This window comes from Ranitomeya imitator, chromosome 3 (genome assembly GCF_032444005.1).
Source record: "Ranitomeya imitator isolate aRanImi1 chromosome 3, aRanImi1.pri, whole genome shotgun sequence".
Taxonomy (NCBI): Eukaryota; Metazoa; Chordata; class Amphibia; order Anura; family Dendrobatidae; genus Ranitomeya; species Ranitomeya imitator.
In genome coordinates this window covers 777,638,185-777,652,196 of record NC_091284.1, presented here as the reverse complement: position 1 = coordinate 777,652,196, position 14,012 = coordinate 777,638,185, and the positions used below count along the sequence as shown (strand labels likewise).

At 44.9% G+C, this 14,012-nt stretch overlaps 1 protein-coding gene across 2 annotated transcripts in view; it reads left to right on the top strand.

Moving 5' to 3' along the window:
* Positions 1-14,012, top strand: part of ZDHHC20 (zinc finger DHHC-type palmitoyltransferase 20) — a 72,853-nt gene that overhangs the window by 32,534 nt on the left and 26,307 nt on the right. For both annotated transcript variants that reach the window (XM_069759110.1, XM_069759111.1), the window contains exons 3-4: positions 1,805-1,899; positions 5,465-5,585. In XM_069759110.1, coding sequence (XP_069615211.1) covers positions 1,805-1,899; positions 5,465-5,585 — 216 coding nt within the window. The remainder of the gene's footprint in view (positions 1-1,804; positions 1,900-5,464; positions 5,586-14,012) is intronic.

The following is a 14,012-nucleotide window of genomic DNA, read 5'->3' as shown; positions in this document are numbered from 1 at the left end:
GGGTGATACACGAGAGAAATCTTGTATGCGATTGTGAGAAGAGGAGATAAGAGGGGAGTAGAGAAGGAGATCTTGTGAGGATCGGAGGTTGCGGGTAGGTAAGTACCAGGAGACGAGGTCGCAGATGTATGGAGGAGACAGGTTGTGGATGGCTTTATACGTCATGGTTAGGCTTTTGTAGTGGAGTCTCTGGGCAATGGGGAGCCAGTGAAGGGATTGACAGAGGGGAGAGGTCGGGGAATAGCGGGGGGACAGGTGGATTAGTCGGGCAGCAGAGTTTAGAATAGATTGGAGGGATGTGAGAGTGTTAGAGGGGAGGCCACAGAGCAGGTGGTTGCAGTAGTCAAGGCGAGAGATGATGAGTGCATGGACTAGGGTTTTTGCAGATTCTTGGTTGAGGAATGAACGGATTTGTGAAATATTTTTGAGTTGAAGTCGTCAGGAAGTGGAAAGGGCTTGGATATGTGGTTTGAAGGAGAGATCAGCGTCAAGGATTACCCCGAGGCAGCGAGCTTGTGGGACTGGGAAGAGTGGGCAGCCGTTTACAGTAATGGATAGGTTAGTTGGGGGGGGTCGCGTGAGATGGGGAAAGATGATGAATTCTGTTTTGTCCACGTTAAGTTTGAGAAATCTAGTGGAGAAGAAGGATGAAATAGTGGACAGACATTGAGGGATTCTGGTTAGTAGGGAGGTGATATCTGGTCCAGAGATGTAGATCTGTGTGTCATCAGCATAGAGGTGATACTGAAAGCCATGAGATTCTATGAGCTGTCCCAGGCCAAAGGTGTAAATGGAGAAGAGCAGGGGCCCAAGGACTGCAGCATAACTGCAGAATATTGAGTATAACTACTATTCCTATGATATAGACCTTTTTGCTAATTTTAAGCTTAAGTCTAGTGGTCGGTCATACTTCTACACTAACGGCTGTCAGTCAGTGAATAGGACCGCCCACTGGACTCCTAAGCTCAGGATGCGCAGAGATAAACGACTGAATTTTTTCTCATAATTATATATCAAATCTGTTCAGCTACTGCTGATCTATAACTTATCTGCAGATCTCGCTATTTTTTCATTGTGTCGGGCTTTCTATTAAGGAGCAGTACTGATTAAGGCAAATGTGTTCCTTTTAAAGGGAATGTATAATCAAAAAATATTTTGTTATTCACTTTTTTGTGTTAAATGTATTTTTAAATAATATAGTAATGTATGGGGTTTTTTTCATACCACAATCTGTATAATAAAAAAGTTTTCAGGAGTCTCATTATCATCAGAGGCAGGGTTGCAATAACAGATAACACCTCTATACACAGCTGATAACACAAGATCCATCTTTCACAGTAGGTGATATCATAGATCCTTGTCTTCCTCTTTTCTTCACAATGACCTAATTAGATGTTTCAATACAAAAGATCGGCTCTGAATCCTTCCATTGCTGCTAATGTACATGGATTTTCTGAGACGACAGAAACTAGGAATCTAGAATATCCCCCAGTGTGAAAATTGCCAGATTTATAAATTTTCTAATACAGATCGGGATCTAAAAAATTAAACATTAAAAGCAAAAAAAAAAAATTAAATTTAAGATAAAAATTTGATCTATACACCAAGTCATTGTTTGATGAACCATTCCCTTTAAATATCACAACTTTAGGCAACGAGAGTTATGAGAATTGCCTTTTGTATACCGAGATCAAAACATATCCATCTATTCTATCAAGCTAAGGGTTGTCCGTGCCTGAAAAAGAACATTTACATCATACACTTGTACTATGCTTTCTGACTATATTTGTTTTTGCTTTTTCAGTTATCTACCTGGTGTTTTTTCATCTATTTTTTATAATGTTTGTGTGGTCATACTGGAAGACAATATTTTCCTGTCCCGCTAATCCATCCAAAGAGGTAAAGTCCTGTCTTTTTTTTCCCGTCATATTTGTCTTCCAATATTAAATATAGTAAATATAGGAGAAAAGTTCTTTGAAATGAAATAGAAAAATAAATCCATTGTAAGGCTGCCGATACACACAATCTCTATCCGATAGCTCTCGACCCGTAGAGGAGAAGGGGTGTAGTCACACGTCTGTGAAAATCACTGATCCAAGTATTAAGATCCGTAAGAGTCAGAGCAGTGTTTGTAGACCAGACTCAACCGTACAAGTCAACGGGGATCCGTTAAGCATGGATGCAACTTGGAAGGCTTCCACGTCTCTCATATGTTTCATATCTGTTTCATAATCAAAATAAGTAGTTATTTAATTGGCTTGGGAACAAACACAACTCTTCATTGAAGAAAAAAAGAAAAAAAAAACTGATGACACCTAAGGCCAGTTTCACCCTTGCATTGGGCAAGGCTACGTAGTTCCTCAGTTAAGCCCCGCCCACTGTCGCACCTCTTCCATTTAGCTCCGCCTACGTCGGCATGCGTCCTGCGTTGCTATCTTTCTCATTGGGTACGCAGGCCATGCAAATCTATGCGGTTGCCTCTGGATGCGTCGTTTTGACGCTGCACCGAACTCAACATGTTGCGTTTTGTTGCGCTCGGCGCAGCGCCAAAACGACGCATACAGAGGCAACCGCATAGATTCGTATGGCCTGCGTACCCAATGATAAAGATAGGAACGCAGGATGCATGCCGACGTTAACAGCCCTCCGCAGCCCTGCCCAACGCAAGTGTGAAACCAGCCTAAGAAACAATCGGCCCTGATAGAAACACCGGTGTGTGAATGCAGCCTTACTTGGGATTTGTTTTCACTGTGTGGTAAAAGGGGCACTCGGCTTTAATTGCAGCTTAATACAACAATGGTCATACCAAATTGTGTCTGTATAATTTCTACAGTGTCTTTCTCTCTGCTCTCCTCTCATGCTCTCTCGTGGCTGTGGGCCAAGCTACGCTCTCCTATACTCCCCTTCTCTCATGGCTGCGGGCCTGGTATCTCTCTCTCTCCATGCTCTCTTATGGCTGCGGGCCGGGTATCTCTCTCTTCCTGCATTATTATGGTTGTGGACCCAGTATCTCTCTCTCCTTTTTGTCTCTCATGGCTGTGGGCCGGGTATCTTTCTCCTTTCTGTCTCTCGTGGCTGTGGGCCGGGTATCTTTCTCCTTTCTGTCTCTCGTGGCTGTGGGCCGGGTATCTTTCTCCTTTCTGTCTCTCGTGGCTGTGGGCCTAGTATCTTTCTCTCTCCCCGCTCTATTATGGCTGTGGGCCCGGTATCACACTCTCCTTTCTGTCTCTCATGGCTGTGGGCCCAGTATCTCTCTCTCTCATGGCTGTGGGCCCAGTATAACTCTCTACTTTTTGTCTCTCATGGCTGCGGGCCGGGTATCTCTCTCCTTTCTGTCTCTCATGGCTGTGGGCCCAGTATCACTCTCTCATGGCTGTGGGCCCAGTATCTCTCTCTCATGGCTGTGGGCCCAGTATCTCTCTCTCATGGCTGTGGGCCCAGTATCACTCTCTCCTTTCTGTCTCTCATGGCTGTGGGCCTGGTATCTCTCTCCTTTCTGTCTCTCATGGCTGTGGGCCCAGTATCACTCTCTCATGGCTGTGGGCCCAGTATCTCTCTCTCATGGCTGTGGGCCCAGTATCACTCTCTCCTTTCTGTCTCTCATGGCTGTGGGCCTGGTATCTCTCTCCTTTCTGTCTCTCATGGCTGTGGGCAAAGTATCTCTCTCTCCTCTTTCTCATGGCTCCAGGCCGGGTATATCTCTTTCCTCTTTCTCTCTAATGGCTCTGGGCCAGGTATCTTTCTTTCCTTTTTCTCTCTCATGAGTGTGGGCCCAGTATCTCTCTCTACTTTCTGTCTCTCATGGCTGTGGGCCGAGTATTTCTCTCTCCTCTCTCTCTGATACCCGGCCCACAGCCATGAGAGACAGAAAGGAGAGAGTGATACCCGGCCCACAGCCATGACTCTCCTTTCTGTCTTTCATGGCTGTAGGCCGAGTATCTCTCTCTCTGTCTCTCATGGCTGTGGGCCCAGTATCTCTCCCCGCTCCCTCATGGCTGTGGGCCGAATATCACTCTCTCCTTTCTATCTCTCATGGCTGTGGGCCAAGTATCTCTCCCCGCTCCCTCATGGCTGTGGGCCGAATATCACTCTCTCCTTTCTGTCTCTCATGGCTGTGGGCCCAGTATCTCTCTCTTCCTGCATTATTATGGTTGTGGACCCAGTATCTCTCTCTTCCTGCATTATTATGGTTGTGGACCCAGTATCTCTCTCTCCTTTCTGTCTCTCATGGCTGTGGGCCCAGTATCTCTCTCTTCCTGCATTATTATGGCTGTGGGCCCAGTATCTCTCTCTTCCTGCATTATGGTTGTGGACCCAGTATCTCTCTCTCCTTTCTGTCTCCCATGGCTGTGGGCCCAGTATCTCTCCCTGCTCCCTCATGGCTGTGGGCCCAGTATCTCTCTCTTCCTGCATTATTATGGTTGTGGACCCAGTATCTCTCTCTTCCTGCATTATTATGGTTGTGGACCCAGTATCTCTCTCTCCTTTCTGTCTCTCATGGCTGTGGGCCCAGTATCTCTCTCTTCCTGCATTATTATGGCTGTGGGCCCAGTATCTCTCTCTTCCTGCATTATGGTTGTGGACCCAGTATCTCTCTCTCCTTTCTGTCTCCCATGGCTGTGGGCCCAGTATCTCTCCCTGCTCCCTCATGGCTGTGGGCCCAGTATCTCTCTCTTCCTGCATTATTATGGTTGTGGGCCCAGTATCTCTCTCTTCCTGCATTATTATGGTTGTGGGCCCAGTATCTCTCTCTTCCTGCATTATTATGGTTGTGGACCCAGTATCTCTCTCTCCTTTCTGTCTCCCATGGCTGTGGGCCCAGTATCTCTCCCTGCTCCCTCATGGCTGTGGGCCCAGTATCTCTCTCTTCCTGCATTATTATGGTTGTGGGCCCAGTATCTCTCTCTTCCTGCATTATTATGGTTGTGGACCCAGTATCTCTCTCTCCTTTCTGTCTCTCATGGCTGTGGGCCCAGTATCTCTCTCTTCCTGCATTATTATGGTTGTGGACCCAGTATCTCTCTCCTTTCTGTCTCCCATGGCTGTGGGCGAGCACTTGTTCTCCCTATGACTCTACCTCTTACAAATGCTCGGCTCGACTGGGTATGCTGTATTTTCATTGAGAAGAGGTAAGAAAATCCCTGCCAGTCTTTTTCTTTTAGCAGCTTATCTCCCCTGCAAACTTTAAAATGTAAAAGCCCCTCACATTAGATGGTCGGCCAGTCCTGCTGAGAGTGGCAGGAATATTCGGCTGACTATAATGTGTGTGGAGGCCTTTATAGAGAGCGGGATCCTAGCAGCGCTGTGCCTTCTGTCCTCCGGACCACTTCCCGTGTACGCACTTGCCGCTCGTGCCAGGTGCTGCTCCATCTGTATTGACATTACTTAATCTGTGCGGCTGACATAGTGCCATGTTTGCTTTCGCTGGTCGCTGGACTAATACTGTTTTGTGTCTTTCCTTCAGTTCTTTTTATCCAAGTCTGACAAGGAGTTGTACGAGAAGGAGGAGAGGCAGGAATACCAGCAGGAAATCCTCAAACGAGCTGCCAAAGACCTGCCTATATATACCGTGACGGCTACGAAAGGTGAGGCTGGGCCTCCACAGAGCCATCATATACATGTATAGTCTAATATGGGCTGCACACTACAGTATTATACTGGAGTATCAGGCGCTATAGTCTGTATTGTCATATACCTGTTTACAAAAAGAAAAAGGTCACTATTAATCCCTCTTGAAAATCTTCAATGACAGGCAAACAAGGGTAAAGGATAAATGTCCTTTTTCACGACATATATTTATTTTACTTTACAGAAAAGCATAATCTGCCTCGCTTTATTATACATAGGCCGTACTTTTTTTTTAGCTTATACCTTGGCATATATTGCGGTCTTATATCAGTAGTATTTGTTGGGGACTGTTCCTTATGCATCATTCTGATAGACGGAAACAGAGCTCTTGTCTGATGCGAGCCTTACCTGGTATCCATTTCTGAATACAACTTCTCCCAACTGCTGCCGGAGGCAGAAATCACAAAATCTTCCTCATTAACTTTTGTCTTCACAAGGAAGAAATGAAAACCACAATCTGTAGAAGGAAAATCGGTGCAGGAATGAAGCTGTTCAGGCAGCAGCAGCACAGTCCTGGGAAGAAGGCGCTCACATAAAAAAATCTAGAACTTGGAGCAGATTGCACATAAATCTGGAGGTTTGAAAATGAACTTTTTTGTTTCAGGCAATTTTTTTTTTCTTTTACGATTTCAAAGGTAAAATCGGTCCATCTCATACATGGCCACATCTCTGCTTCTTGACAGCATTGTGCCTCGGCGTCACTGAATCTGCTGTGGTGTACATTTAAATTAGGGGCAACCTCAAACTTTTTTTTTTTACTTTTTATTCAAAAAAAAAAAAAAAATTCCCATTACTGTTAGTTATCCATGTCACTCTTCGGTCTTTGTCTACCTCACTTGTGTATGTCTCCAAGGAATGGAGAGCGGTACTAGACAGAGACTGGGGAAGCCTGATAGATTCTGTCTCTGACAGCCGTGGTGCCGGGCGCCTTGCATTCCTCTTGTGTTTGTGTATGTGATGAGAATACACAGTGCCTCTCTGTGCTCCTGGCATTGAGCTCTGCGGGCTGCTGTGTACAGTTCTTACATCTGATGGCCCATGAATAAAGTTGGAGATCAGGCGGAGACCATGTGCATGCTGCTAATCTTAAGCCATAGTCATGGCGTACATTGCTAGAAATATTACAGCAGCAGAGCTAATTACTAAACCTTTTAAAGCAAGTGTTGTGGGGTTTTTAATAGAACCCTGAGCTAAACGTTAATTTCGCTTACTAATATCTGAGAGTATCGGAGTGCTGACTCATTTGCCGAATAATGATGAGCACATTCACGCACTACAGACAAAACCCGAGGAACAAAAAAAACAAAATGAGCAAATACGCTGTAATAAGTGACAAGTAATAGTACATGTAAATAACATAGGGTACTTAGTTATCAATATTTTGATCAAAAAAGCGTAAGCGCCATCCCACCCCGACAAGGCGTACCCAGTCGGGACAGTCCGATTTTTAAAATTAAACTTCACCTAGTGTCAGCCGACACAGGGGCCCGACTGTTCAGACACCTGTGAAGCTATGTAGATGAAATGCCCAACTCAAAAAGGGGGAGCCTTGTCCCTGTTTGTACAGAGTACAAGAAACTATAGCAAAACCAAATAAATCAGCTCGGCTCAGCTTTGCCAATACATATTCAATAGGATTGAGATCAGGGCTTTGTGATGGCCGCTTCAAAACATTGACTTTAGCCTTAAGCCACTTTGTTACCATTTTGGCAGTATGCTTCGGGTCATTGTCCATTTGGAAGACCCATTTCATCCCAAGCTTTAACTTCCTGGCTGATGTCTTGACATGTTGCTTCAGTATTGCCATATAATCTTCTTTTCTCGTGATGCCATCTATTTTGTGAAGTGCACCAGTCCCTCCTGCATCAAATTATATGCTGCCACCCCCGTGTTTAACAGTTGGGATGGTGTCCTTAAGCTTCTCCCTTTTTCCTACAAACATAAAGATGGTCATTATGCCCATAAAGTTAAATTTTAGTTTCATCAGACCACAGGACATGTTTCCAAAAATTAAGGTCTTTGTTCCTGTGTGCATTTGCAAACATTAATCTGGCTTTTTTATGTTTCTTTTGGAGTAATGGCTTCTTCCTGGCAGACTGGCCTTTCAGCCCATGTTGATACAGTATTCACTGTGGATATTGACACAATCTTACCAGCTTCCGCCATCATCTTCATAAGGTCTATTGCTTTTGTCCTTCGGTTGATATGCACATGTTCGACCAAAGCACGTTCATCTCTGGGACACAGAACCTGTCTCCTTCCTGAACGGTATGATGGCTGGACATTCCCATCTTGTTTGTACAGATGGAGGCATCTTCAGGTATCTTGAAATTGTGCCACGGATAAACCAGATGTGTGCCTGGCTCTGGTGCACAGTGAAAAAAATGGGCACACTGCTATGGGTGTGCGTGGGGTTAATACTGCTTTTACTGTTCCCTCTCATTGTGTGGTGGTAGTGGTGGCGTTTCCCCATGGTGTTGGTGAGGAAACAGATAGGAGAGTCAAGAGGCAGATTAACTTTATAACAATTGAAACTTTTACTTGTAACACAACCATAAAGGATCACAGTCATAGATGGTACAACATAACGTGTGCAGATGACAAAGTTCCTCAGATGAGCCGTTAGCAACAGATGCAGGAAACTGTACATATGAGGCGTGATAAACAGCAAGTGTAAACAGGGCCTATCCTGTTATCCAAGCTGACTCTATGGTCGTCTTCTATCCCACTGAGGTGACGTTCCCGAGTAGATCCCCTATATTCCGGCTTCCTCTGTCTTTCATTATGTTGTTGGATTCCTGATTTTCCCATCTCCATTATGGCGGACCACCCTCCAGGCCCGTTCTCCTCCTGTGTCCACAGCGCAGTATTCTGGTAGGCTAAGGGTGCTGTGCAGACCACGGAATTCCATCTGCCTCAAGGGTCCTAGTCCTCAGGCCATCCTAAAGGTTTCTTCTGGTCAGTCTATCTGTATTCAGCCCTCTGGAAGGGAGAAAAATAATCCACTCACGTTTACTGGCTGGTGACTCTGAGGCGCTCACACTGGAGCTCTGACTGGAATAATGGTTACAGCTACCTTTATTTCTCGGAGACTCCATCCATCAAGCCATCTGCATAGCAACTGCCTCACAGTGGAGGAGCCTAGATTTTTGAAAACTTTGAAGAAAAATGTAACATGGCTGAAACGGATCTTCAAGGTGTGAACGCAGCCTTGGGGTATCGTATCGAGCTCTGCATGTGATGAAAGTCTGATTAGGTCCAGGTTCAGCTTCCAGGACTGGAAGTAATCAGGAGAATGGGGTTCCTATTATCCCTAATTGACAGCCTAGTATTTCAGAGGGGGCTGCGCACATGCATGGCCCCCTGTATAACTCCTAGTCTTCTCTCTGGATTGGGGCTTAGGGGATGCAATGAACCACAGTACATCATTGGTCCTCGCCCGTGTCTGCTCTTCAGCTGCGCACCACTCCGCTTGTTTCCAACATGGAAACTACATGTGAAGAGCCACACACCGCTCAGAGTGTCCAGATCTGTTATGGCCACACAAAAATGTCATTTTTTTTTTCTTCCGCAGGTTTTGTAGCCTTGGTCTATAACTATACTTATATTTACAGTAAAGAAACGTAACGGCAGGACATTCACTTACGAGGAATTATACTTAACAGGTTATTTTGGATGAGAAAATAATGGAAATAAATTGCAATTCCGAATGTATTTATTGCGTTGGGGAACACAGAAAAGCAAGACCTAATTTCTCATCCTGGACAAGCCCTTTAAATTGCTAAATGCAAGTTACTCAAAAGAATTTTGCAGTCTTTTATTGACAGTGAACAAGTGGAGGAGATCCTCAAAGAGAACCTGTCAGCACGATTCTATAATGTAAAGTCATGGCTGTAATGGCGCTGGAATGCTGATTACATTGATACCTTTGGTGGAGAAATCAACTTTATGGTTCTACTTTAATCAGAATTTGAAGTTTTCTGCTAATTAGATGTCAGTGCACAGGGGCCAGACTGTACAGGGGGTCTTCTCCTCCTCTGGCTGCCTCCGGTCAGTGAATGACCGGCCTCTTCTGACTGAAATCCCAGCAACGTCCTGTCAATCACAGACCGGAGGCAGGCGGAGGGGCCAGGGATCACATACAGGGAGGAGAAGAACATGGGCACAATCCGGCCCCTGTGCACCGAAATCTAATTAGTACAATTTCTGATTGGTCAAAAAAATCCACTTTGTGGTTCTTCTCTAAAGGCATCAATGTAATCAGTGTTACGGCGCCATTACAGCCACCTTATTACATTGCACATTCGTGCTGACAGGTTCTCTTTTAAGAACAACTTCATTTTTGTTTCTCAACATGATCAGACTGCATTGTTGATGGCCATCGAACATAATTCCTGTCTTAATGTCACACAGGACCCCCACTATCTACAAATGCATTTTTTTTTTAACTTCAATATGCAAATTAGCTCTCCTCCAGGAGGTAGAGATCCAGCTGTTTAGCACCACCTAGTGGAAGTAGCTTTACTATTATATAACACACAATCCTCCCACCTAGCCTAGCTACATGTTTTCATGTGTAGGCAAACCAGAGTCGTCTTCAAAGGAAAGGCAACCATCTGTAGAAGGTTGTTATAAGGTAATGGCTCTTTGTCAGCACAGAATAGGGTTCTAGTTGGCCGGGTAGGAGGCTTTTGTCACATGTCTGTAGCCTGCCATTTCTCCTTGCAGAGCCTGCTAACTAGTGTCAGTAAACCTATGAAACACAAAAAACAAGAGAAAAAAAAACACGGTACTGCTCCCACATGTACCTTATGAGCCTCCAAAAACACACTGCTATGTGCCGCTGCTAAGTCAGGACTGTCACACGGACACCGGGTGCACTGGTATAAGAACATGTAAAATCCAGCGAAGAGAAAAAAGACAATGCACTCACCGGTCCTTGAAAGTCATATGCCTTTTAATCAGAACATGTGCAGGAACTTACAGGAGAACGTGGAAAGACGGACGACGGCCGTTTCGTGCGACTGCACTTCTACGGGTCCGTAGAAGTGCAGTCTCACGAAACGGACCACGGCCGTCTTTCCACGTTCTCCTGTAAGTTCCTGCACATGTTCTGATTAAAAAACCTATGAAACAGCCAGTGCTCCCTGCAATAAAGGTTTGCAAAATCCTACTGGAGTCAAAAACGTTTGTGCCTCTTCTTGGGGTAGCGCAATATATCAGTTGAGTTTCTGGGTAAAACATGAAGCAGCAAATTGTAAGGCATGCAACCTATAATGTAGGAAATTAGTCCAAAGCCTGTACAGACTGTCAAGAAAACACCGTTGGAGTAGTTGTACACACCGCATTTTTGGAAAAACAGCACTGCCGTTCTTGAAACATGTACAGCCTCAAGAACGGCACAGAAAGAAAGCAGTTTTCAGAAAAGGAGAAAAGCACATGAAGAAAAATTGAGTGCAGGATAGAAGCTGTGCTGATATGAGCTAGTGAAGACAGCAGCACCCTGGATACACATCGTTCACATCCAGCCTATATCACTGGTAGGGACACTCCAACAACAGAAAAATCTGAAACTTGGATCAGGTTACAATATGCATATTAGAGGGCTAGAAAGTAAATTAAGTTTGTAGACTGAAACTTACAGCAGTTTTATTAAGTAAAAAAAATTTCTTTGTTAAACGTGCCCATATTCTTTAACTTGTCTGGTGAGATATAACCTTGCCGGCACACAGTTTCACCTTTTATAATGTAAATTTCTTGTACAGCACCTTAGTGACAGCCATCACAATGATGTTTATCAGCGTTCGTGTCTGTGCAGTGCCATGAAACACCCCACAGGGCATCCCAGCTGTAGATGTGACGAGAATGGAGATTATGTCATTACATCAAATGATCGCAGAACAAAGTGTCCAGTGTTCTAGTGTCACAGCTGCTGAGTGGAGGTGATGAGCGCCTCTGTGATGTCTGTGAACCCAGACACAGTTGGCCTAAGTGCCCTCACTCACAAAACAGGGGTGAGGGTGTCCTCCTCTAGCCAGTCCTACCTTACCGTTAATCAGAATGACAATTCTAGAATACTCTGTATAGTCATTTTCCATGTGGGATTGCAAGTAAGATGCCCCCCTAGGGCATCTCGGCCAGCCAGCCATACCCTGCTTTGTACTGCACCCCAAATAACCGCCTGTAGATGGGTGTTTGACTTGATAAAAATTTCCAGTTGTGTTCCAAAGCTCATTAGAGGGTGAGATATTGAGTAAAGCAGGGGCCCAGATGACGATCAGCGCTCATGTACCCTTCATCTTAGGTGCTTCTGCTTAGAGACATTTTAGATGGCAAATCTCAGCAGACGCACCTCAGACGCATGCACCTATCGCCTTGTGTGATCATCAGCCTCTCAGGGCAGCTACCTCCAATAGGTGGTACCAGAGAGCGAGCGATATTGTGTATGCATTGTGAATATTCTCCAGCGTTGGAAGCGGGCAGTCATGTGACCACAAGGATGCGAGTTTGCATTCTTCCGGCCACATTCCGACTAGAGGTGTCCAGCCTTGCGCAATACATTTGACACGTCTAGTCGGCATGTGACAACGCAAGTCGCATGCTTGCAGTCGTGCACCCACCACTCCTAGCGCTGGCACCAGAGGATACTCACAGTGAATATTCACAAGTCTGCAGTTACATAGAGTGACTGCAGACTTGTACTCTAAGGCTGGACAATCCCTTTAAGATTAGCGAGTCTTAAGCCCAGTATTCTGCACAAATGTATATGCTACAACACCTTAATATCTGACTATTCTAAGAAGCTTTCTTTTAGTGAGTGAAAGGCTGTAAGGGTATGTCGCACACAATGTCTTTTTCAGGCGGATTCCACTAGGCATCAACCTGAAAAAGCGCCACAAAAATGATCTTCATGTAGATCAATGTAAAAACAACATTCTTTTAACACATCTGGATTTGGAAACCGTAATTGATTGTTCTTCCGGTGGCTTCATTTGGGAGCTGCCCACTCTTTACAGTTGAAAGCACGGGGAAAAGACACCGGGCGCAGAGCCTCCTGAAGAAGCAACGGTGAAACCCAAGAAACCTCAGTGACTCCAATGCCAGAATAAAGATGTGGTGTGCACATCTCCGAGCGGAGTTGTTGTAGGTTTCACCTATTGCTCGGTCTATCCATCAGACCCATTTGTGCTCTGTCCAGCAGATTACAGGTTATCCAAAAATAGCCTGGAATATGATGAAAGTCTCTACAAGGAAAATGAATGCCCTGTGATTAAGGGGGTTATTATTCAGTAAGCAGTGCCCCACCGGTCTGCAGACTGGGTGTGGTATTGCGGATCAGCTCCATTGTTATAGTTTACATTTGCTCTGTATGGAATGGTATGTAACAAGTCTGGCACAATGCCCCCCACATTGGTGCTCGGCCTCACCAAATTCATCATCTCACGTCGTAACTAATTTCCACCCCCTATCCCTTCTCTTCTAAAGAGGAATGCCGTGGATAAATCCTGAATGGCCTCCTCTTCCATTAATGCTTGTACGTATCACTTCACCCATCCTGGTCGTGCAGACACTGATTTCATTGCCGGTCATCCAACTTCACGTCATCATTGGAATTGATCGTGCCGGTCACGGCCGGGCTTCTTACCAGCCGCAGCTTCTCTCCCAGGCTCTGGTATTTCAACAAGCTAACATACCAATTGAATAGGATCAGAAGGAGGAAGCCATATATATTGATGTTTCGTTCCTACTGGCCTGATATGCCAAAGGTTATTCCAGTTACAATTGCTATTGACCTCAATGGTTCAGTATGTGTTCCTAATGTAAAGATGTAAAGAGTGAGGGTTTTTACAAGGGTTGCATGGATTTTATTAAAAAAATAAAAAATAAACTTTCAAATTTCCTACTAGGTGATCGAAGAGTTTTTACACTCCGGACCCTCATATGATTACCATAGGGGATATTGGGTACGAGCAGTGTGTCTTGCTTTGGAGGACCCAACATATCCTGGCATTGCATAAACGGTCCATTAATTTGAATGGAAACTGTGCATTGCTTCATTTCGCCACTTGGGGCGCCGCAGAGATATTAAACACTTGTTTCTGGCCATTTTCACTTAGGGGTGTACTCACTTTTGTTGCCCGCAGCTTAGACATTAATGGCTATGTGCTGAGTTTTATAGAGGGCACCCCAAATTTACACGATTATACAAACTGTACGCTGACTACTTTGTATCAAACTGTCAGATCTTCAGTGTTGTCCCATGAAAAGATAGAATAAGATATTTAGGAAAAATGTGAGGGGTGTACTCACTTTTGTGATATACTGTACCTGCGGCAGCCTAAAAAGGTTCTAGTTGCAGTAGTCAGCACTAATCCTAGCCATTT